The 26,548-nt window shown below is 37.6% G+C and overlaps 1 protein-coding gene across 4 annotated transcripts in view; it reads left to right on the forward strand.

Annotated features, from left to right (window-relative positions):
* The window catches only part of OSBPL9 (oxysterol binding protein like 9), a 169,924-nt gene that overhangs the window by 100,955 nt on the left and 42,421 nt on the right, over nucleotides 1-26,548 (forward strand). Inside the window, exon 1 of one of the 4 annotated variants that reach the window (XM_034652502.1) lies at nucleotides 12,719-12,899. The exons of the other annotated variants lie outside the window; for them this stretch is intronic. Coding sequence (XP_034508393.1) covers nucleotides 12,873-12,899 — 27 coding nt within the window. The 5' untranslated portion in view covers nucleotides 12,719-12,872. Of the gene's footprint in view, nucleotides 1-12,718; nucleotides 12,900-26,548 lie in introns of those variants that run through there. 4 annotated transcript variants of the gene reach the window in all.

A 26,548-nucleotide genomic window follows, 5' to 3' on the forward strand; every position in this document is an offset into this window, starting at 1 on the left:
TTGGTTATTGATATAACCAAATTATGCAGTAATGCGTGATAATAGATAAGTGCTGAGAGATTGACCTACTTTTCTTGTTACGGGATTTGGCAGTTACCATATGTGTTAGGCAGGACTCTTTGGGATGAAAATAATAGGGGAAAAAAACCCCAAACTGGTTTAAGAAAAAAGTAAAGCTGGCTGAGATGTGGTTTGAAGTAGGCACTTCAACAATGTCACAATGACCCTGATCCACCATTTCTATTTCTATGCTTCTTTTCTTCTGGGGTGGCTTTATTTTTAGATGGGTTCCCTTTGTGGCAGTAAGATGGTTGTCGCAATTTCAGCCTCCCATTGTTCAGATGTATAACCTACTATTGGGAGAATACTCTAAGAGCTCCAAGTCCACAGAAGGCTGTTGTTTTTTCTGGACCATGGTAGGACTAATAGGATTAGTGCTGATTACCTTAGCTTCAGTCATTTTCTTAATGCTCACAAATCACAATTTCACAGTCATATGTTCCACTTCTGTAGCTGGGATGTTATCTGCTTCACCAGAAACACTTTTCTGATAGGGTAGAAAATGGTCCCCACCAAGCAAAGTCAGAATAGGGAAAAAGAAATGCTGGGTGATAAAAACAACAAATGTCTGCTCTGTCATACTGAAGGTAGTTTTCCATGTTTATTCTTCAACGAAAGAGCTTATATTGTGGCATTGGAGGATGTTGTTTTAATTATTTTGATCGATAGGATTGAGTTGTACAAAAGTGACATTTTATAACTCTTTTTCTCTACTCATTTTTGTCCTGTACCAGGAATTGGCTTGATTGGACAGGTTGATATGGTGGCGTAGGACATCCCAGGTCCTACAAAACCGTGAACTCCTCATCACTTGAGAGTGTTCAAATACAGGCTTAAAAAACATTATTAAATGATATGGTTATTAAGAGACTATAAGAAATTAATATGGAGTGAAACTGGGAGATCTGTTAGTCAATTTAATAAATGAATGTGGCATCATTTCAGCAAATTTGTGGTTCAGTATGATGATAAATGTTTTAAGAATCATATTAGCCTGGGGGCATCTGGTTGGCTTAGTCAGTTAAGTGTCTGCCTTCAGCTCAGGTCATGATCCGAGGGTCCTGGGATTAGCCTGCTTCTCCCTCTGCCTGCTGCTCCCCTTGCTTATGTGCGTGTGTGCTTTTTCTCTGTGTCAAATAAATAAAATCTTAAAAAAAAAAAAAAGAATCTTATTAGCCTGGAAGAAAAAAAAAAAAAAGAATTAGCCTGAATGTGGCAGTTAGATTTCCTCCATGGTTGGTGAGACTGACATTCAAGTCTCTCTATGATCTGTTCTCAACTTGCCTTTCTAGTCATTTCTACCATTATATTTCTCCGTCAACTTTTTTTTTTTTTTAAAGATTTTATTTATTTATTTGACAGAGATGTAGACAGCCAGCGAAAGAGGGAACACAAGCAGGGGGAGTGGGAGAGGAAGAAGCAGGCTCATAGTGGAGGAGCCTGATGTGGGACTCGATCCCAGAACGCCGGGATCACGCCCTGAGCTGAAGGCAGACGCTTAACCGCTGTGCCACCCAGGCGCCCCTCTCCGTCAACTTTTTACTAGAGTGCTGCTACTACTTACTTTCCTCTGAACACATCTTTTCTGGTCTCCACATTCTTGCACATGATGTTCTCCCTTTCTCTCTGAAATGCCATCTGCTTCCATTCTGCCCTTGTATACCACCCCTTTTCTTCAAAGCCCAGCTCAGAACTGACCTCTTCTGTGGAGCTTCCCCTGACTGACCCCTCCCTCCCATACCCCAAACTCAAAGTGATCTCTTTCTTTGGATGCCATACTTCTTCTTTTTTTTTTTTTTTTAAAGATTTTATTTATTTGACAGAGATAGAGACAGCTAGCGAGAGAGGGAACACAAGCAGGGGGAGTGGGAGAGGAAGAAGCAGGCTCACAGCAGAGGAGCCTGATGTGGGGCTCGAACCCATAACGCCGGGATCACGCCCTGAGCCGAACAGACGCCTAACCGCTGTGCCACCCAGGCGCCCCTGGATGCCATACTTCTTGTACAATTCACTAAGTCCTTATCATAATTGTTTTTGTTTTTTAAAGTATGCGTAACTCCAGCCTCCCCAGTTAGGATTCAGACTCTTAAGGTTGGGTACCTCATTTGATCCAATTTTGGAATTTCTAAGCTTTTGCTCAGAAGAAAAGAAGACAAGAAAAATTTAAAAGCCTGGGACTCTGATAGCTTTTGTATTTAAAATATACATGATACAAGAGAATCTTTATATGTATTTTTCCTAAAAAGGTAATGTATACAGAAGATAGGACATTTAGAAATATGTAATTAAATGTTAATTTGACTGGCAAAAAAGTAAAGATTCTTCTCCCAGAGATAGTCAGGTGTGATGAAGAACTTGACTCTGGAGCCCAAATGTCTTGGTCTATATCCCAGTGCCACCACTTACATTTAGCTGTTTACTTGAACTTAGTCTCTCTGAGTTTCTGTATCCTCGTCTATAAAATGAAGATAATAAAAGTACCTACCTTTATAGAGTTGTTTTAATGATTAACTGAGTTAAATGCAAATTTGTTGAAATCATGCCTAGCTATAGTGAGAACTCGACAAGTGTTAGCTGTTGTTACTAATGAAACTACTCTCACTATTACCACTCTCAGTACTTCACATTCTAAAGAGTGCTCAGTAACTGGTAGTTAAATGAAGAAATAATTGAATGAATGAACAAAGAAACAGATGATATATAGCTTGCTTTTCCATTGCTGTTTATCAAGTACTTTGAGATGTATAGTGTTCCATTCAGGCACTGGAGAGTAGGTGCTCATGGAGCTCTCTTCCAAATGGGCATGAAGGGCATTTACATGTCTTCCTTTTCCATTGAATTTCATCTCTACTTCAGCCATTAAACTACACTGCTTTGGCCTTGTTGTTACAGAGGGCTGCACTACCTCCAAAATACTGAATTTAAAAGTATTTTCTCTTTGACCACAGTTTTCTTACCTTCACCATCTATCACTTACTTTTGAACTTTTCTTCTCTCATTTTGGTCTGAGCTCTACTTCTCCATTTTTCCCGGCCATTTAATATCTTTCTAGTTGACCTGTGTCATCCTCCAGTGTAGATCTTATAACTGCTTCTTCAACACTGATTTTGCTCTCACCTTTAGAATTTTTTGTCACTGGATGTTTTGTACTGTGTCCCATTCTGGTTTCCATTCCCCAGGGGCCCCCATTATCTGGTTTCTGTGCTTCTAGTACTGTTATAGGTCATAATATTGAGATGGCTGTATATATCACAATTTAAATTTTGTCTAACTTTAATTGAATTTCTATAACTCTGTTTAACAGTCTTCTTTTTGACTCCTTGATTTTCAGTTAGATTACCACAGTGCAATATTTTTCATTAGTTTTCAGTATCTAGTACAGCCTGCTCCCTTCTTTATAGAAAAAGGTCTCACTTCAATAGTTCTTAGTGATTTCACCTATACTTACTTTTTCTCTTTTGCATATTTCAAAGAAAAACATTCTTACTCTTTCCCAGAGTTAATACAACACCCATGCTGTGATTGCGTGATGTTTCCTTTGAGACTATGACCTTACTCCCTCTCCCTCCAGTAGCCCTCACCATTTTCATGGATTCAGCTAAAACTTCTGCGTAGGTGACTCTTCCTTCCCTCCACACCACTCCCCTTCTTTATATATAAATCTTTTCATATGTAGCTTTAGTCTCCCACTCTTTCCTTTTGGATTTTGCCAGTTAGATGGCTCCCTGGAACTCAACCTCAGCATGGCTAAAACTGAGCCTATCATTTCTTCCCTCCTCAAACCCATCTCTATCTCATTTTTCTGTTTCTGTTAATGACAGTGTTATTCTCTGAACCACTGACGTTTGAAAGTTGAGAGTCCTTTTGGGTGATAACTTCTAAATTGCCAAACCTGGGGTGGGGTGTGTGTGTGTGTGTGTGTGTGTTGTGTCTTTTTTTTTTTTTTAATAGGATCACTCACACTCCTCTGATGTTCACTTTGACTATAATATAAGTTGCATCTTGCTGACTATCTCTGGTACCCTCATAATATTTCCTGAATTTATTCTCTTCATCTTATTACCTTTAATAAATGACCTTGAGGCATCTATAACAGTGAAAAACCTTTAATGATTTACATTTGCCTGTAGGATGAAGTAAAACTTTTTATTAGGGGATTTCGGGCTCTCTTTGATTTGATGCCGACCTACCTTTTCCGTCTCCTGTTTCTACATGTTTCTGGTTCCATGCTTCTACTCATGCTACTCTCTCTCAAGTCCTCACCATCCCCAGTCCTCAAATTTGCCTCTGTAAGATTAATTCCAGTCATTCAAGACCCAGAGCACATATCGCCTCTTCATTTCTTCTCTTTCTTATCACTATAATAAAAAGTAGTCTCTTACCTCTTTAACCTCTACTGTAATTTCCCCTTTTGTGTAGCCCATATAGCATTCTGGTATGTAATAATAACAATAGCAACTAATATTTGAGCACTTCTTATATGCCAGGAACTTCATGGACTTTCCACACATTATCTCTTATAATAATACATTATTATATAACTCATTGCCCACTTGAGATTATAAGTTTCACGAGGCAAGAGAGAACCTATCTTCTTGGTAGTATTTTTCCCATTGTACATGTGCCAAGCTCAACAGGCCCTGTCTAACCTTCTGAATATGGTTTAAGAAGCAGTATATTATAGTAGAAAATCTTCAGAGCCAGGCTGACCAGGACTTGGGTCCTGGCTCTGCCATCTTATTAGGTATATGATGTGGGATACATACTTAATTTCTTTTAAACTTCTTTTATACCTTAGCTGATCTTTAAAGGTAGGTATAAAGCCTCAGTCAAGTAGTTGTGTTAAGATGCTATAATATCTCTAGCACATTACACCTTGTATGGTGCAGGTACTCATAAATATTAGTTCATTCTTCCTTCCATTCTGATGGAACAGTAAATTCATCTAGAACAGTAAATTCATCCAGAGCACATCTTGTACCTTTTCCCTTTCCTTCCATCTTTCCTCTTTTCCTGTTGTTCTTGCTCTTCTGTGGGTATCTTAAGATTTAGTTATTTTTTTTTGAGAGAGAGCATGCACACTTATGTTGGGGGAGGGGCAGAGGGAGAGACTCTTTCAAGCAGACTCCATGCTGAGAGTGGAACCCAGTGTAGGGCTCGATCCCAGGACCTATGAGATCATGACCTGAGCTGAAACCAAGAGTCAGATGCTTAATCGACTGAGCCACCCAGCCGTCCCCATTTGTGGGTATCTTAAAATTGGAATTAGGACAGCCTGAGAGTGGGAGAAGACAACTAAAATCTTCTTTCTTTTCAACTCCTATGGAAGTTGAGTTTCCAGTAGTCATTCTAAACTTGTATGTTAGCTTGTGTTATCTTTCCATGTATTTACACCCAACTTAATTAGGACACTCCTTGAAGAGGGGGCAGAGGTGCTTTTGAGCTTCTTAATCCCTTCTTCTTAGCCTGTAAGAAGTCTTCAGTGGATATTTGATGATACTGATTAATGGAGGGAAACCTTTCAGATTCTTTATTTGCCCTCGTAAGCTTTAGTATGAACTAAATGCTGAGAAATTGCCAAGCAGAGGGATTTATCACTGGAAGAAGATAGGATGCTACATTGTGTAGGTTTTGCAATATCATTCTATATTATACAAAGTATATCGAATCATAGCTTTCCTGGATATCATACAGATGTAAAAAGAGTTGTATAAAGTTAAGTAAACTTGGGCCTATTTTAGAAAAAACCTCTTTTAAGCCCAAAATTCCAGTGCTTAAAGTATTAAATATATATCTTGTTATTTAATGTGGGCAAACAAAGCTAGGTATAAACTTCTTAGATTTAAAATCATATAGAACTAAATTTACATCCAAAAGAAAATTGCATGTGAAATACAAACCAAACACAAAGCAGTAAAATCTAAATTAACGTTTATTTAATGTGATAAATGATATTGCCTTGTAAAAATGGGTCACCACTTACAATGTGAAAATGGTACTGACTGTTAAGGTATACATTCTTTATAAGTTTGACATGAGTACACTACTGTGGTTTATTACTGTCATCTTGCCGCTTTTCTCTGTTCTGACTACTGGGAAACCTTCTTTTGTACATCACATCTTATGAGCTTATTTGGCCTTCAGTTCACACCTATGTCATTTTCATGGTCAAGGCTCTTCTGTGACAAGTAGTAGTACTTTGTGCCAACTTGATCATAAACAAAAATGGACAATGAAATAACTTGGTACCACTTGGATTTAAGGCTGTTAACTGAGATGATTCAGTGTGTGGTTATACAGATTTCTCTAGGTTATCAAAATGAAAACATAAAAGATGGTAGATACTTTTTTAGATCCCAATTAAAAAACCTTTGTGTGGATGTATACTAATTGAGTAGTATAGACCTTTATGGTTTTTTTGGTTTTATGTATAACTTAGTTGATATTCAAAAGAATTTTATACCATATGGCTTCTGTGGTTGTTGTTTGGGCCAAGAAATTGGGCTATAATTGTCCTTGTCTATATAAGTTTATGTAGGCCACTGTAGACTGCATCTTAGGTGGTTATCAAATTGGAATTTCATTGCTACTGTCTTGAAATTTTATTTTTGCCCTTTACTATCCATTCACTTTCCATTGGCTTTGATCTCAAGCCCCTAGAGAGAAAGGACATGATACCTTGTGTTAGAATACGCCTGATGGGAATAGAGAGGGCTGGTGGAAACCTCACCAGAAATGCCCCTGAATCTCTGAGTAAAACATCATTATTCATAAAGGAAATATGGCAGAATTCAGATTGCAAATCATTATTGAAGCTGAAAAAATAATGGAGCCATTTTGAAGCCTTCTTTTTCAAAATTAGATACTTCAAAATTAATTACGTATCTGCCTAAACTTTTGTTATAGACAAACACAAATTGAGTATTTAAGGTATAATTTGGGATAGTAGCTGAGAAATTAATCTTTAGTATTAGGATACCTTGATTCCACCCTCTTTTCTATAATGGCTCATGTGTCTAACTGGGTAACTAAAATTAATTGAGATCTTTTGAGTACTATTCTTGAGTGTTAAGCTACTTCACTGAAGATTAGTGTTTTGAACATACATTTCAATTTTTCAGTATATAAAGATCTGTTTCATAGCATTGTATTGTTTCTCCTGCCACCTTAAGATTTTATTTTTGTGTCATGTAGAAAAATAGGTGTTTTGTTTTTCTCCCTTGAAATGCTTTGTTACCTCAAGAAAATGATTGCAATATAGATGTGTCACCTTTTCCACAGGTAGAATGGTACGGAGAAGTAGCCAGTTATTTGGGTTTCCTATAACAAAGGCAAATTCCCCCTAAGGGTTGTTACCAGTGTCATTGTTGATGAATTTCTGGCTCCTAAATTGGAACTTAGAATTCTAGGATACACTTTTTATTCAGTTCTGTTGTCCTAGTGGTGGCCCATCTATCTTGAGCTCTGGGGAAACAAATAAGAACAGATGGTTGAGTTTTATAGTTGCTAAAGGTTATTCCTTTAACTGCCAGAAATTTGTCTTAACTGTGTGTTTTTATGGCCATCTTTTAGAACTTATATTTCCTGCCTTCTCTGTATAAAAATAAAGTTTAAAATTAAAAAAAATAGTGCATGTTCAATTCAGAACATATGGAGAATAAAAAAAATTTACGCATTTGGTAAATACTTATATGTATTTAATGTGTTCCATGCACTATACTAGTTGTAGAGGATATTATTGTGAATAAATTACATGTTGTTCTTGTCTTTACAGAGCTCAGTCTAGTATAAAGTAGAAAATAATCATGAGGATTGAAGTTTTAAAAAACAATGATAAAGTAATGACATAAGTCATGCTTCTAAAAAATTTTAAACTATGTAGAAGTATGTAAAATAAAAGCAGTATTATTTCCCATACCCTTTCTTTAGAGATAAACACATAGTTCTCATTGAGGGCATAAAAGTGGGAGCATTTAAAATGAAGAGTAATTATGTAAACAAAGCCATCTTACCCATTGTGGCAAGGATCTATGTACTTCCAACCAAATTTGGCAACTGTATTGTTTTTGTTTTTAACTCATGTGTTTTTAATGAAATCTACAAGTTGTTTCAGAAGAAAGTTAAGTGACCAATGCAGGATTTTATGTGTAAAAGTCGGGGCAATAGTACCTAATACAAGTTTTAAAATTAAATAGTACTAAAAGGCTCATACAGAAAAACAACAGCCTCTGTCTCTCTGCTTTCTGTGTTCTGCTTGCTAGACTAGCTATTTTCAGCCTTTTTATACTGAAAAAGCCTGTTTATACTGCTGATTTCATACAGTAGTACCTGGCATTTCATTCTTCAAGAGACCTAATGAATCACCTAATACATGTCAGTCCCTATGTGGAGGAGATACTGCAAATCTGTTGGTGAACGAGGCACTACAGTATGATAGCCATTATGAGGTTTATAGAGGGTGTTTGTTCCTAACCTTGAATAAAATAATTCTTAATAATTCTTAAATGCTAGTTTGATAATGCATTGAGAATTGCAAATAAAACAAACTTTTGGAACATGGTCACCTTGATCATGAGATGGTAAGGCCTGCTCTACCATATGGCAAGTGGTGTTTTTATTCCATATGGCCAAAGTTTCTATGTGGACATTTATTGACTGACTTTAGTTTTGAGACTTTCAGGTACTGCTCAGACAAAATAGTGGAGCTACATATCCTCCTCTCAAGAGTTGTCTCTTAACGTTATCCGTTCCAGTCATTTGGCCTGAGTTACAAAGCAAATTCATAGGGAAACTATGAATTTTTCCTCCTATTTTGCTTCTGTTTTGCTTCTCTTGCTACAAGAAGTATTTGTCGTCTATGTCTGAGGTGACACCAGAGCAAAATGTGATTTATAGGTAAACATTATTGGGCTCTCTAGCAGAAATAATATTATTGAAAGTAGTGCACGAATTCCATTTGGTTAAAATTTTCTTTTCATCTTAATGGCTGTAGGTAAAGTTGGCCTGTTTTTTTGCTTGACTTTGACATTTGAAAGACCCCCTCACCCTGAATCTTAGTATTTTTATTTTTCTCAGGTTGTTCTTTGTACTTCTTAATCATCCTATTGTAGTCGTCTTTATCTTTTTTTTTTTTTTAAGACAGTCTGCCTGGATTGATTGATTGATTTTAAAGATTTTATTTATTTACTTGACAGAGAGACAGCCAGCTAGAGAGGGAACACAAGCAGGGGGAGTGGGAGAGGAAAAAGCAGGCTCCCAGCGGAGGAGCCTGATGTGGGGCTCGATCGCAGAACGCAGGGATCATGCCCTGAGCAGAAGGCCGATGCTTAAGGACTGCACTACCCAGGCGCCCCTGTAGTCATCTTTATCTTGAACAAAAACAGGGAAAAGTACTAATTTAATTTAATCGTGTTGTAGTAGCCTTAGTTATGTAGTTCAAAGGTAAGTAGTGAAGATTTTTTTTTTATACATACGGAAATCAGTTGTTATATATGGGTTTAAGGCATTGGTCCCTTTCTTCTGAAGTAACTTGTAGATGTTAAAAAAAAATGCTCGAGTTGCCAAATTTGCTTAGAAGTCCTATAATTTCTTGGGATAAATTGGGTAAAGTTGCCATGTATCATGTAGTTACTTTTCATTTTAAATGCTACATCTTTTATGCACACTAACTTTATACAAGGATTAGAAAAATGAGAACATGTCTGTAACAAATAGTTATCTCTAGCATGAAACTGAAAAGGTAGACTTTGGACTGTAGCTGTGACCTCTTTAAATGGGTAACTAGACCCTAGAGTTTTATATATATGCAGTTGAGGAAGACTCAATTGTATTAATAGACCATCATAAATCATGTACTCTATTGCCATTCCCTGTAATCTTAACACTTACACCTATTAATAAAAAAATTAATGATAATTAGGTCTGCTAAAATTTTACTAGAACTTTACTGTTTAGTCTATCAAAAATGACAGTGCATTAGAGTTTGAACCTACTAACCCATGATGAGGAGGAGAAGCAGAAGAAGAAGAAGGAGAAGGAGTGATTTGGAGGACACTTTAAAAAAAAACCTGATACTTTGGTAGGCACTGTTAAATATGAAGTCACTGATGACCCCTCATGGGTCTCTGTGTCTAGCTGGGGAGATAAATACATGAAGGACCTGGTAAGCAAGAATGATAAAATAAGTATTATGGCTCTTATGGACTCCAACAGTACAGTACATGGACAGAATTAGAGATGTAGGCCTTTTTCCCCTGGCCTGGAGGACTGTTGGATCAGCCAATATTGAATTACATCCTTTGGGCTGCTCAGGCACAAAATTAACTGCTAGAAAAGCAGATATTAAAGGAAGACTTTAAAGGGTATTAGTGGAAGTTGTTAGACATTGACCTTGTCCATTTGGCAAAATTAATGTTTTTTCTATATCAGTGTTTATAGTTTGATATTTATCATACAGTTGATGTTAATTTTTAGAACCTATTACTATAGGAAATCCATTATTGAGCACTAATACGTGCCAGGCATATGGCTAAATACTGAGGATATAATGTTGAACAAAATCAGATAGACCCTTGCCTCATTAAGCTTACAGTCTAGTGATGAACATAAACATTAATGAAAGAATAATGCAATTAGATAGGAAGCAGAGAAGTGTTTGGTGGAATTGACTGCTTGTGGGCCATTAGGGAAATTTGGGGANATTTCCTTAGGGAAATTTGGGGATGATAGAAATGTCCTATGTCTTAATTGTGGTGGTGATTACATGTGTGCATACATTTAGCAAAATGAACTGTACATCTGAAATGGATGTTTTATTATATGTAAATTATAACTCAGTAAGGTTAATTAAAACCTCAAGTACACATAAAATTATAGCTGTGATAAGAAGGAGAGTTGCAGGGAACATGAGAGCATATGATAGGAAGAATTCACATTAGGTGGGGAGGACAAGATGATGAATAGCCGTAAATTGAAGGGGATTGGTGTCAAGGGGACAGTGTAAAAGATGGAAATAACAGCCTGTGCCAAGGCCCTGAGGTTGGAAAGTCCATGGCAAATTGAAGAAACTAGAAAAAGGTCATTGTGTGTAATGAAAATGAGGGAGTGGAAGGTGTAAAATGGAGCTAGAGGAGAAGTAGGGCTAAACTTTGTAAGCCAGTGTTAAAAACTGAATTGTATCCTAAGCACAGTGGAAAGCAGTTGAAGTTCTTAATTGGTTGTAGTAGGGGATGATGAGGGATTAATAAAATTGGTTTTGGAAACCAGCTACTGTAGCTCTAGTGTTAAGAATGAATTGGAGGAACTAGGGTGGATTCTGGAAGTTTATTGCAAGACCTATGACTGAGTGGTAGTAATGGAGAGAAGTGGACAGAATGGATAACATATTGAGGAGGTAAAAATGATGGAATTTGATGGACTGAATATGGAATGAGGGAGGCATTATGGACTGCTAGGTTTATGGTTTGCATAGTAGAGTGGACGGTAGTGGTTTTCATTTACTGATATAGAGGCAGTACTGGAAGACCAGGATTTTGAGGAGTGGATGTGGCAAGAAGAGAGTGCATTTGGTATTGAGCATTTTGAAAAAATTTACATAAAACTGTAGGTATCTTTAACAGTGCAGCAAGCATTTATTGAGCCTTTGTGCAGTGCACACACACTATGCTAGTAGTAGGTGCTAGCAATAGAGCTACAAAAATTAGATGCTTACGAATTTAGTAGAGTTGCAGATGTATAAATAACCAGAAGGAAAAGTAGTAAGAGAAAGAAAAGGATTGTCCTCCAGAACAGTAAGTTGATTATTTATGTCTGTAATTCCCTGCATTGTGGATGTCTCTGTTAAGGTCAAGTCCGAACTTTTTATGTAATTTGAAGTTAATGCCATTTGGTTGTGAAGCATCTTCACAAGCCACCTACATTCCTTATGGAGCTGTGGCATAACAGCAGTTCCGCGAAGTTTCCCGGATTAATAAAACAAGGCACCCATGCTTTTGTTTACTGAGAAAGTATCCTCCTCCCCTCCACTCCCGCCCCCCCCGCCCCCACACGACACAAACAACTTTCCGGAAGTAATCAAAAGCAGTTATCGAGATGAAACTTGGTTGCACAGCTGCCAAAATTTTATGAACTAGAAGTTGGGTGTAGGTGAAGCAGTTTTTCGTCTGTGAGGAGTCCTTCCCCAGTCGCCACGTTATGGGAATTCCCGGGGCTGAAGTTCTGAAGCCAGGCAGAGCTCCCTAGAGCTAGGACCTCCCTTTCCTGGGGAGGGCGTGAACTCAGCTGGCAGCAGCTGCTTGTCCCGAAGCATAAGTCCTGGAGCGGGCTTGGGTCCCCAACCCACAGTCCCCAAGGTGAGCCCCGAGCTCCGTGAGGAGGCAGCCGGGGTTGGGTCTGGACACGGAGGCGGGGAGCTAAGCTCTCCCGGGACCAGACGCTGCTGCCGGCCCCTCCCGCTCCCTCCCGCTCCCTCCCTCTCCCTCCCGCCGGTGGCCCACTCCCTCCCTCCTCTCCACACAAAATTGGCCTAACGGCCAATCGTCAGTCGCTCACCTCCTTTACAGCAGGTGACCTATGNCCCAATCGCCAGGGGTTTCTTTGCCAGGGGCTGCCAGGGCCAGCCAATCGGTGCGGCCCCTAGGCCCGGACGGGGGTGGGGGGTGGGGCGAGGGGGGTGTCCCGGGGGACCGGCTGAACCTGAGTGGATCGACTTCGCTGCAGTGTGGGGGGATACGGCCTGAGGGAGAAAAAAGGGGTGCTTGGAAGCGGCCCCCGATTCCCTCCCCTGGAGGCACAGAGGGCGGGGGCCTTGGCGAATGGCTTTCTTGCTGGCCACTGGCGGAGTGAGTAGACCCTGAGGGTCTGGGAAAGGGGCCGGCCCCCACCCCTGAGTCCCCGGGGTCCCTGCTGCCTGGCCCTGCCGGGCTGTGGGCGCGAATGTCGCTCTCTCCCTGCCTCCTTTCCGCTGCCCTCTGGGGTGAGTAGGACGACGTGGCCGCTCAGGCCGTCTCTTCCCAGGGGGCTCTCCACACTTCTTCCGCTGAGATGGGTTGGAGGGTGAGGCTAGGGGCCTCCTGTTTCACCGAGAGGTCATTCGCCACCAAACCAGACTGGAAGAGGGCATCTCTTCCCCTTTTTTCATTTTTGTGGAACTCACTTTCCTTTTCGAAAGCTGTCTCAAGCTGTAAACACAAAAGTTAAGCTTTCCCGTAATGTGAAAGCTTAATTTTGACCAGTTGCCCATTAATAGAGTCACCAGTTGCACGCCAAACATTTTCTGTTTTATTTTTGGCACTGTGTTCTTTCAGCCTGGCCTAGATCTTTGTATGTAGTAATTATAGGTGCTATTATTTGTGAGTATTTGTGTGGGGGAGGGGAGTGGTTTTACAAGCTTCTTGAGTAGCTTGTGCAAAAAAATATATTGAAAACTTTGGAATAGTGTGAGGTTTTCATAAAAACTGGAGGGAAAGGCTTAGGTTCTCAGCACAGCTCAGTTATGGGAAGTTGAGTATAATGGATAGTCTAGGAAGCATGTTTGAATCATGCATTTTTTTCAGCGTTCATACTGCACAAGTATTTTTGTTATGAGTGAGAAATGTATTGAAGCAGAAAACTTTTTGCTCATTTGAAGTGACATTTGGTTTTGCTTGTCAACTGTTGATGTTTAGCTGTGTTCAGGAAATTAAAAACAAATCAAGTATTTCTCCCAGTTTTTAGCAGAGATGTTTAGGGATGTAATTACAGCTTAAGAGCTTTTGTAATGAAATTTAAATTGGAAATTCTCGTCCACTGTCTTTGAATCATCTTTCAGAACATTGCCTGTATTGGGGCGCCTGGGTGGCACAGCGGTTAAGCGTCTGCCTTCAGCTCAGGGCGTGATCCCGGCGTTATGGGATCGAGCCCCACATCAGGCTCCTCTGCTATGAGCCTGCTTCTTCCTCTCCCACTCCCCCTTTGTGTTCCCTCTCTCGCTGGCTGTCTGTATCTCTGTCAAATAAATAAATAAAAAATCTTTAAAAAAAAAAAAAAAAGAACATTGCCTGTATTGAACTAAGTGATAAAGCCCTTTAATGAATGGTATCGACATCTCTCATTTTCTTAAAGAAATTTTTTTAGCTTTGATTTTTTGTGCAGCCCAGCCAGAAGCAACTTACGTAAAAATACTGTATTACCTTTCCTAGCTCAGGGAAGATATAAACCACCAAAAATCAGACTTTTAGTCTGAGAGCTTAAATGAAAAATAAGAAATATCACAGAAAAGCCAGATCGGTTTCCACAGTGTCCTGAGTTTGTTTTTGACAGAGGTGGCATTATGCTTAAAGTGCCCCTCAATAAGTACTAGGCTACAAAGGCTGTTGGTCACATCCATTTTGATATTTCTAAAGTTCTAGGTGGGTTTTTTTTAATGCAAAAAGATTATATCCAGTATTAATTTACTCACCCATCCCCAGATGATAAGAAGACAAGCAGGGAATTTAAGTTTGGTTCAGACAGGAAAAAGGATTGCGATCCAGCCATATTCTGTTGGTTGGAAAATCAGGCAGTTACATGGTTTGCGGTCTATTGCTTGAGAAAGATAATATCAGGCTTTTATTCTGAAAAGCAAAAACTAGGGTATCCCCTGGGATATGTCAAGTTTTATCAGTATCTAGACTTTGTAGTATGGAGTGATAACTGATGTTTATGAGGATTCTATAGAAAAAGACAGTTTTAATGATTACTATTATGTGGTTAGCCTACAAATTATATTTAGGAAGATTTTTCAATAAAGATTTATACAAAGATTATGTTTGAAAAAATAGTTCTTAGCCTGAAAATATAATTAAGCCAAGTATCTCTCCTTAGATATTTTAATTAATTGAAGTTCCACCATATGTAGGTAGTCAGTCATTTAAAGCTATTTTCCAGCTCCCTTATTTTCCATGTCCAGTCAGCAGATCCTGTTAAATTTGCCTTAGTAATATCTCTTCGATTTATCCCTTTTCCATGTGATGATGGTTAATTCCTGTGCTTAAAAATCTGTTTTGAATCCATTTGCCAAAGTCAGCTGCCTATCAAAGTCCTTCAAGACCCTTCACAACCTGGTCCTAGTTTATCTGTCTTTAGTCTGAACTCAGCTACAGGTGCTCTACCCAAGCTATCAACTCTAGCACTGTGAACTGTTAATCATTTAGAACATGACTTAGCCTCTCAGCTCTTTGTCCTTTCACAGCCTTTCCCCTCTGTTTTAGGATTATAATTGCACAGAATTCTAGCAAGTGATAAACCTCCAGATCTTCCTTTAACATACAGTTCATAATGTTACTTTTTCTTTGATGTTCTCCTTCAGGCAGAGCCAGTTAGAGTAACACACTTTGTTCATATCTCTATAAATAGTGTTTCACTAGATTGTATTGTAGATTTCTTGTTCACATGTCTGATTCTTGCATTACACCCTAACCTCTAGAGGTCAGAGGCCCTTAATCTTTGTATCTCCAGGGCCTTTGTCCATAGTCCAGTGCTTGGCACATAGTAGGTACTCACTGAAAGCTTGTTAAATGATTAAAATATGTGACTTGGGGCGCCTGGGTGGCACAGCGGTTAAGCGTCTGCCTTCGGCTCAGGGCGTGATCCCGGCGTTATGGGTTCGAGCCCCACATCAGGCTCCTCTGCTATGAGCCTGCTTCTTCCTCTCCCACTCCCCCTGCTTGTGTTCCCTCTCTCACTGGCTGTCTCTATCTCTGTCAAATAAATAAATAAAATCTTTAAAAAAAATAAAATACAATAAAATATGTGACTTAAAGATATTCTAAGTATGTAAACCTTTGTCTCACTTGTACTGAAATTGGGTTTATCCCTGTAAGGTAGAAATATTTCCTAAGTCCCTAGGCTCCCTGGTTGCTGCCACACCTGAGAGAGAGGATTGGAGAAAATGTTTAGAAACAATGTTATAAATGGTGAGCAGATTCTCAAGCAAACACCCCCTGCCCCCCAATCTATATGATCTCTAATACGGTTTAAAGAATACTAATAGCAGTACCAACACTAATTAGTTCTGCTGTAGTTAGTATCGTAGGAAGTCAGAGCATGTTTCTTGGAAGGGGTGAAATTTGAGCTCATTCCAGAGGATTAGGTAATGAAATTATATTCGCTGTTTTCTGTATTGCCGTTAAAGATGTTCTTTGAAGACTGTGACGGTACCTGGCATATAACAGATATTCAATGAATATTTGTGTCGTGAAGGAATGGTTGGGGGTGTGTGTGTGTGTGTGTGAGTGAGAGAGAGAGAGGGAGAGAGAGAGAGAGAGACAGACTTGTAGTCCTTTTACATTGGAGTTCATTTGTTTCTGGAGACACCTTTAAGAACTTTGCTTCTTTGTTGTATTGACCAGGCACCTCATTTTGTTTTTTTCCAAAATGTTTCACTTCAGTCAAGTTATTCTGCTTACTTGGTTGTTTCTTTGCATTCTCTGCATTCCAAAACATGTTTTAAAATCTGGTTATATTGGTCTTTCTCAGTTTCAAGATTACAGTAAATGAGTTTGCTTGTGTTTTAACATTCTTTGTCATACTGTGCAGGACTTGGCTGCAGTTGGAACCCATAAGTTCTTATTGTCTTTATTTAAATGAGCTTATAATTTTTTAAAGTAAAAGTCTACCCCAGGTGTTTCGAATGTGGTAAGGTATTTACTCACCTGATGAACATGTTTATTTACCTGGAGATACTGGCTAGTCTCCTAGAATTGGAAGGGATCTTAAAGTTTTAATACAACCTCTACCTATTTTTTTTTAATTTGTTTATTTGAGGGTGGGGGGAGAAGATGACTCCGGGATCATGACCTGAGCTGAAGGCAGACACTTAATTGACTGAGCCACCCAGGCACCCCTAACCTCTACCTATTTTTATGGTGGAGAAAACAGTCTCAGAGAAGCCAAGTGACTTGCCCAAGGTCACACAGATAGAGACTAGAATAACTAGGATTAGTGCCCAATGATTCTTGCTCTTTTGACTCTAGAGAGAACTGGAGTGCTACCCTGCTACTGCTCTCCATCCATTGCTCTCCTCACTTCCCAGACCTTAGTAATTTTTCCAGTTCAGCCACTAATAATTTATTTCCTTTCAGATTCAGCATCTGGATCTGAAAAATACCATCTTTTCCCAGAGCATATTGTTCCTCATTTGGCTTCCTTCTGCTTTCCAGCCTCTCTTTGTGCTTATATTAATCCTTAGCCTGCGAGTATGCCTTTTCTGGTTATTCTCCATTTTCCTGCAGATTCCTTCTTTGCCCTTCTCTGCTCTTTGCTCCAGGAGGCTGACCTTGATAGCCTGTGTCACCTGAAGTTCTTTTTCCTTTGGATTCTGGTTGGGGTTAGCCAATGGGAGGCAGTGACAGAAGATGGAAGGAAGAAAAGAGAGAACTCTTGGGGTATTTATTCCTCTTGCTCCTCTGTTTTGATGTGTTTTAGCAGTGGCTACGCACTACAACTAGAGTGTCCTTTAAGTAGCTCTAGTTGGTCCTTGGTAACAGTTTCCTTCCTTGTTCATTCAAGCTTGGGATGGTGAGGGCTTCCTGCTGTTCCTATTTCCTGGGTACCTCAGCATCCCTTGTTAGTTTACCTGACTCTGCCCTCATTTCTGTGGTCACTTCATTAAAGAGAAGTTGAAATATTCCATTTCATTATGCTGTTTCCAGCCTCCGTCCACTGCTGTAACACTTTCCCCCTCACATCTCTGTTCACATCTTATACTTCACAATGCTGCCACTGTGAAACATTTCTCATCCACTCAACTTTGCCCTCTGCTCTCTTAGTACTTTTCTCATAACTCTTATTTTACCATACTTGAATCAGTTATTTGTAGATAGATGTTTATCTTCTCTTAGAGATTTGAAACTCTTAGGGCAAGTCAATAGCTGCTTTGTCTTGGCATCACCAAAGCACCCAGCACAGTGCAATAGTCAAAAGAGATACCCAATGAATAAATCATTATTGCAACACTAAATTCCAAACCCAGAGCAGCAGTACAGGTTTCCTCTGCTATTCTAAAGTAGAGTGTTCCTATGAAACCTTTTCTAAGTCAAAATGGTATAAAAAAGAAGCAATTACCATTAATTTATATGAAAAGATTTTTGAGCGATCCCAGACCCTAAAAATAACCTCTTGGGCTTTTGTAACACCTTAAGACACGTCTTGCTAATGGATACACAAAAAAATTGAAATAAAGCACAAATGCTCACAGATGAAGTTCAAAGCTGTGGCAGTGTATGGCTGAGATGCTGAGTGTATTTCCCAGAGAAGGAGCTTGGCAGGGCCACTTTTGCTTGGGGGTATTCACTGCCTGTGTAACAGCTCACTGCAAAACAAATGCTGAATGCTGTTTTTGCTTTTCACATTTTTCGTAAAAGCAGATATCCTCTTCAGATTTCTTTTGGTTAGTGAAAACAGGTACTGATGAAGGTCTTTTGTAAAAGTAAAGTGGTAACGGGTCTTTTGAAAGTTGAAGTGATCCCTGCATTTGTAAAACTCCTCTGTGAGAGGATTTGGCATGAAAAGAAATGAGTTTTTAGAGGGACAAGTCAATTGTCATTGCCTGGTCTTGCTTCCTGTACTGCCTATACAATACATTGTCTTCCCTTTTATTTAATTTCTCTTTTTTACTTAAAAACTTTTAATTGGCCATAAAAAAGTCAGCATCCATACTTGTAATATAATAAATCTTTTAGAGTGAGTTATTTATGCTTTTTTCATGAATACACTAATTATAATTTCTTTGATTACTTTTTATGCTTTAATGCTAGCAGATAGGCACATTTCAAAACTCCTTAATTCATTCATTTACAAAGTTTTCATTGAGCACTTGTTACAAACCAAGCACTGGCCTTGGGGATACAGTTGAAAACAACACTAAGTCCTGTCCTGATACAGTCTAGTCTTGTTTTAAACCATCTTGATAGATTACTGGTCACAATTAATCTAAATTGGGGTAATTTTATATTACACTTTTGGGGGGGAGGGCAGAAGGAGAGAGAGTGAGAATCTTCAGCAGCCTGCACACCCAGCGCAGAGCCCGACTTTATCTCACAACCCCAAGATCATGACCTGAGCCGAAACCAAGAGTCTGACGCTCAACCGACTGAGCCACCCAGGTGTCTCTGTATTACACTTTTAACAGCTTGAAGGGATAAATGTCAAACCAATTACAGTATCCCTTTCAATTCAGCATTGTTTTTGTTCTATTTTGTTTGGTTGGTTTGTGTGAGATCTAAGCCTTTTAATACTGTCTTTTGGTCTGACTAGTTCATCATTTAGCTCCCCTTGGGTGTTTGACTTTCAGTGTGTTATGTTTTGCTGTACAGAGAGATCCAGGTTTGTCAGAGGAATATATCAAGTTTTGTTTTTTAAAACATTTCATGATCAAAATTTTAACAGCTATTATGCTATATAAGAGAGTTCCGGAGTTATTTCAAAACTTGACCTACTAAAATAGTTTAAGGATTTATATGTTTGAATATGAGTTTCTCCTAGTTATGCTTGAAGCACATCTCTAGTATGTACCTAGAACTTTCGTTTTTGGTGGACCCTTAATAGTAGTGAGACTTACTTGCTTTCCAGAATGCTGTTAAACTGAATGATAGGTGGTAATCTGAAGTTGGAGAGAGGAAGAATGTATTTTTTTCCATCCCATACTAGTAAGCCACAGAGGTTATGTAGATCTTGGAATGAGTTAACCTATGACTTTTAAGAAAGGTATGTCCAATAGCCTGACCAACTAGTGGGTGAAAAGAAAAGCTTTGGCTGGTTGCCAGCACCACATGGTCAAACAGTGCTTTGTTGGAGGGAGTGATGTAGTAGGTGTTTTTGTTTTTTATGAGTTTGCTTTCTTGAATGTTGAGTCATTATTATGTTATTGGCAGGAAGGATGTAGAAAAAAAAATTAGGTATTCTGCTTCATTTTACTGGCTATTTTTCTTCTTGGCATTTATTCCAATGTAGTGTTGATTGCTAATTTTTTAGTGCTTTTTTTTTTTTTGCAAGTTTGTGCTTTTTATCTGTAAATGATGTTATAAATTTGTTATGCTACGTTTTGCTTGGAAAGGTGTACCTGAGCAGCTCTATTGCCAAATTTACTCTAAAGACATTTTAGGATTTTATAGATAATTTTAAGAGGATAAAGCTGATTTATTTGCAAGCTAAAACGGTTATAAAACTTTTGAAAAACATTTATAAACTTGCACAGTTTCCAAATATTTTTTTTAAAAGATTTTATTTATTTATTTATTTGATAAAGATAGAGACAGCCAGCGAGAGGGAACACAAGCAGGGGAAGTGGGAGAGGAAGAAGCAGGCTCATAGCGGAAGAGCCTGATGTGGGGCTCGATCCCATAACGCCGGGATCACGCCCTGAGCCGAAGGCAGATGCTTAACCGCTGTGCCACCCAGGCGCCCCCCAAATATTTTTATATAAGCTTTTGAATTAAAATAAATGTGTACTTATTTTTAAAAATCAGACAAGTGAATATATAAAGTAAAAATTACAAGAGTCCCTGTCTCAAATGCCCCTCTTCCTTAATCCCAGTACCCAGTATTAATATATGATGTGTTTCATGTGTTTCGTTTCTTGCATTTTATTTAAGGGGGTTGTGTGTATCAATAAAATAACTTAAAAAAATGTAGCTTCTATATTATTCATGTCTCCATTTACCTAGCATAATGTAAGCACCCAGTTAATAGTCATTGAATTCTGGTGGAGCTTTATTTCTGTAATTGGCTTTCTGCATTCAGAGCCTATAAACTTATGTTTCATTTAAAATAATTTTTTAAGTAATTTACTGCATTCTGACACTTCAGAGGCAATCTTACTTGCCTTCTAGACATTTATATCTCTAAAAAGCTAGTTATATCCTTTATGGAGAAGGAGCCCATATAATTTATTGTCCAAACTAGAACACTTTTGGGAGTGAGGGAGGCTGCTGATTTTCTGAGACAACAGGTGTAAAGATTGATGAACCCAGAGAGACTAGGGTCTATGGTCATTCTCTTCATAAACTTCAGGTTTTTATTTGTTTTATTTAGATTTTGACAAGACTTTTTATATGACTTTATTTAGAAAGAGTCTTTTGGAAAGACAAGCTATCAGTGATTTAAAAACAGAGGAAAATAGTGCAGACCCCAAACCTTTTTTGTGCAGTTGTTTGAGTACCCAAATCACTTTATGGAATCAATATTAGTGTTTTCTTCTGTAAATCAAAAGGTTACATAATAGTGTCAGTATTAGATGAAGAGATCATGAAGCGTAAGCAGTTGTGCTAAGAGTTATGAGTAAAGTTCATTAATTTTGACACTGATGTCTGTACCTGATTCCTGTTTGACAAAGTAACACTCTATCCCAACTATATGTGTGATTCATATTTGTGGTATATATATGTTTTGTTTAATTTTTTTTAAAAGATTTTATTTATTTATTTGATAGTGAGACAGTGAGAGAGGGAACACAAGCAGGGGTATTGGGAGAGGGAGAAGCAGGCTTCCCGCTGAGCAAGGAGCCTGACGCAGGGCTCGATCCCAGGACCCTGGGATCATGACCTGAGCTGAAGGCAGACGCTTAACGAGCTGAGCCACCCAGGTGCCCCTATATATGTTTTTTAAGCAGAAACTTAATACTGTGCATAAACCATTTTTTAAAATTTAAAGATTAAGTGATTTTTTTTTTTTTGAAGAGCTGATGTACTTTCAAAAATCAGTTTCTTTTATGGTGGAAAAAGGCTTTCTTTATATTTGTTGACCCTTCGTTACCAAGGTAAAAATTCAGTACAATTTACCTTTTGTAATTCAGGCATAATACCCATTCCTTTTCTGAAAATCTCATATGGATTTTTTTTCCCTGATCTGTTTTCTAGAACTGTATTTTATGAGTTGTGTATTGCTTATTTTTATTACTATTATCTTTGGAGTTTATCAAGTTATTGTTTTCCTTTTTTAAAGGAACATTATAAATTTAACTTATGCTTATATCCTTTTATTGATTATGGATCTCTATTAGAATTGTTTTATGTTATTATCTGGTTATTAATCAATTTTGTTTTTATCCATCAAATAGTCATTGAGTGCTCTCTTTATGTTAGGCATTAGTTTAGGGCCTGGAGATGCAGCAGTGAATTCTGGTTATTTATGATTCCAAATTATGAAGAGGAAGTAGAAAACTTACTCTTGTGGTATTTTACACATATTCTTTCACCTGTCCAACAACTTTGAGTGGTTTGTTATTATGCCCATCCCTAGATGAGAAAATGGTGGTGTAGAAAGTAGCTTGGCCTGATCATATAGGTTAGGAAGTTGCAGATTCAGGATTTAAAACTAGATCAGTCTGACCTTAAAGCTGTGCTCATTTTAACTGCATTAAGCTCCTTCAGGCAGTTTTTAGATTACATTTTAGTGCTCGTATGCCATGAATTCTTTTCAGATATTAATTGTGATTTAAGAGAAAAGTATAATGGATTGAAGTGAAAGAAATAGGTTGAAATCCCAATTAAAGAAAACCCCGACTTCATGATTTGGGTAAATGCTAATAAAATAGGGTTAATGTCTGTCTACCTTACTGTCTTGTGATAATCAAATGAGAAAAGTTATTAAGTATCTAACAGAGGATCTAATACTCTGAAAATTTTTTTTATATATAATGTGTATCCATGGTGAATCCATGGTGTTAGAACTGTTCACTTAGAACTACAGAAAAAGACCTTACCTTTTAGGATATTCTTGGGGTGCCTCGCGTGCTGGTGAGATAACTGTAGCTACCACATGATTAAAGAGCACCTGATTTGGAGCCTTAGATTATCAAAACACTGACTTAAATGGAAAATAGCCTGGGGTTACAGTGAAGGAAAGCATGTAGTAATGGGCTCAATTTTGTTGACAGTTTCAAATTGATAATCTTCACTCCAGATGAGGTGATAGTTGAGTATTCTGTAGGATAAAAATAGAAATTCTTGCCCTGAGAAATTCCCGATAGCTCTAAATCCTGTTTTTCCCTTTAGCTGAAGTGGATAAACCACAGAGACAGTAGGGATTATAAATTATAAATGTTTCCAAATTTTCAGTAATCCCAGGAAATAACAGATTAGTATACTCCACATAAAATCGTGATCTCATTAATATTTCTGGTTTCTTTAATATACTTTTTTTCATCATTAAACCAACTTGTAAGTCATTTAGTAAGGAGACAAATGGTATCATTGCTCAAAAAACTTAATTTGCTAACAAATTTCTAAGGAACAGAAAAGACATTAAGTTTGGCATGATATTTTTTTTTACTTGTCTTCTGCTGCTCATGTACCTCCTTTTCCTCTGAATAGATTTTTCTCTTATTATTCCTTTACTTAATTATTGATGTCAGACTCACAGCATGGTAAAGTAACTTTCTATTCTCTCTTTTCCTTACTTTTATGGAAGATCAGTACCACACTTGCTTTTTTCCAGTCTTCTGGTATCTCTCCAGTTCTTGAATTTTCAAAAATAATTGTAAGTGATTCAATTGTAAGTATGCTCTATACTTCTTTCATTGGATGAAAGCATATCTGTGATGCATGTCATCTCACATTGCTAATTGTGAACATAAACTTTCCAGATACTCTCGTATTTTAATCAAAACGACATTTCTGCAGAGTTTTCATTATTTTAATTATAGGGTATGTGTTTTGCTGATTTTAAAAAATTATCTACTTTTGTCTGGATTCATGTTTATTTTTCATTAGGAGGCTTGTGGGGTTTTTTTTGTTTTTTTCTTTTTTGGTGTTTTTCCTCTGTTAAAATTTTAAGCTTTTACTCCCCTTTATGGGTCTACTGATAACGTATTCTGTGTTCTTGTTATTCTGAACTTCTCTGTGAGAATTACATGTACTAATTTCTCTAATTATTTTTCTTTTCTCCTTCTGCAACATATTTATATTACATACTATTTTTTCCTATGTAAGAGAAAGCACTGAATATAGTGCTAGTCCTTCACATTTTTGTTGTAAAATAAGATTTGATAGGAAAATAATTACTCATTTGTTAATTTCTTTTTACAATGTTGTTATTCAGCCATAGCCCTTCCTGTTCTGTGTTATTCTCCTCAGTTCCTCAAATTACTCATGACCTTCTTATTTCCTGATTCTGACCTCAACAAGACCTTAAACCACCTTTTACTACCTTTACCTCCACTGTTCATTACTCTTCCTCTGTCACCAGGAATTACTTTAAAAGCTCTTACCCTGCCTCAAAAATTGCCTCCTGTATTGTTGTACTAAAAAAGTACCTCTACAGAGCAGCTACAATTCATACGTATTTCAGACAGTTTTAAGGACATCCTTGCAATGCTTTTTTTTTTTAATGGAGGTGAAGCATTTGGTTATATATATGTATAAATAGTGTTTAATGTCCCAACTGAAGTCATTAATAGGAATTCATTTGTTAGCTTTCAAGTGCCTTCTGAGAAGAGAAGTGTTGCTATTCAATATAAGTTATTAGAAAGATAGTAGGAGGTACTTACACAGCTTTGAAGCAGTTTGATATGCTTCTACCGGTCTAGATACTATTTTTGATGTTGGGTCAGATGTTTCTCTCTTTATATATTTTAAACTGAATACATAGTTCCTGGCTGATACAGAATCATGTGTTACTCTTCCTGACTTTAAAAATGTACTTTAGCTTTCTTTATTAGCAAAGTATTCTTGAAGACGAGCGACTTTGTTGTTTTTAGTATATTTGCCACACAAATGGGTTTTTTTCCTTTACATTGATTTCTAATTTTATCGATTTATCTAATTTACAGATTGGGTTTAACTTCTGTTCTAATTTAAGTTCTTTTACACCGCAGACCATTTGCCTTTATTTCTCTGTAATAGTTGCGCTTAACTTAAACTTTAAATGAATCCACACAGAAGTCATCAGGTGAGAACTATGGTTCATCAATACAGTAAATTAGGGAGCAGCAGCCTCTTTGGTCCTGACTGCCAAAAGGGCAACGTAACCACTTTGGCCACAAAGTGTCCACAAGGACATGGACAAAAAAGAAGGAAAGAAAGACATGAAGAAGGGAGTGAGGGAGTAAACAAAGGGGAGGAGGAAGAGAACAGAAAGGCAAGAGAAATCTAGGGAGAGAAGGGATCATGGGGAAGACCGGATCATCGCATCAGCAATTGTCAGACACAGCGATCAGTGCCACATACATTTATTCAAGGCTGAACTATTCCTGGAGGTTATAGTGTTGAATGAATGGCACGGAGAGTGTATATCTGCTTAACTCCCAACGTGCTTCTTTTACAAGATGTCCCTGTTAGAAGTATGAAGTCACACCCTGTCTTAAAGGATCTGCTCTGTTCCAGGTTCTTTTCAAAGGAAGACAGACCACTCTCACAATGGTGTAAAGGACTATATTCTGATGATTTGTTTTAAAACAAAACTCAATTAAAAAGGACGTAAGTGTAGGGTTTTATATTATAAATGTTGAATAGAAAGAGGAATAGTTAGACTTCAAGGGAATTTTTATGAAATAGTATATGTTAGGAGGTAATGAGTCCCTTGTCTGTTCAGATACTCAAGTGAAGACTAGAAGACTTCCAAAAACATTGTAAAATAACTTCCTTGAGGGGGAGGCTGGACTAGATGGCTTGTGTACTGTAAGTCATAATATGTAGCAGAAACTTGTATTTTCTTCTTGTGTGCGTTATTCTTAAAAGATTTGAGGAAACAGTTTAATTACTATCAGTTGTCCATGTTATTGATATATTTGTGCATGTTATTTTATTGATTGCATTTGGGACAACTATATATGTGGATTTTCTTTTTAAGTATACCAAAGATGTATGGATTACTGTACAAGTGAGTTTAGGCCAGTTCTGGGATTTTACTCTAATAATTCTAGTTATAAACCACCTATTATACATTACATAAACAAAAATGGTTTGGTGAGTAGATCTTCGACTTGGATGTTACGATGTGTGGAGTTTATTCTAAGATTAAAGAAATTTTGTGTAAGACTATCTAGAGGTAGGTCTGAGAAGAGAGCCAGGGTGAGGTTCTAGGATTATAGCAACATCAAAGGGTTGTTTTTTTTTAAGAATTAATTTAGATGGATTTTAGATCTCAGTAATTTAAATCTGTTTCCATTTATTTACTGGAGGATTTTTAATCAGAGATTTGTTCAAAAGTATAGTAATTAGATTTTTACAGTGGTAGTTCTAAATGGATTCAAGAGAGGGAAAATTCTTAAAAATCACTTTTTCTTAGATGCTTTACCTCTTATTCATTTATGAATATGCCATTGAACTTTTTGATATTTAACAAGCATAACAATATTTTATGGAGTTTGTATAGTTAAATTATTAATAATTATGTTATATTGCTGTATGAAACAAAACAAAAACTAAGCCAAGCAGTTCTAATTTTTTCTGTGGTACAGTAACATGGAAGGAAATCACTCCCTTCTTTCATAATACAGTAAGTGTAATGGATTTATTCTTCCTTTTCCACATCT

Source organism: Ailuropoda melanoleuca, chromosome 2 (genome assembly GCF_002007445.2).
Source record: "Ailuropoda melanoleuca isolate Jingjing chromosome 2, ASM200744v2, whole genome shotgun sequence".
Lineage (NCBI taxonomy): Eukaryota > Metazoa > Chordata > Mammalia > Carnivora > Ursidae > Ailuropoda > Ailuropoda melanoleuca.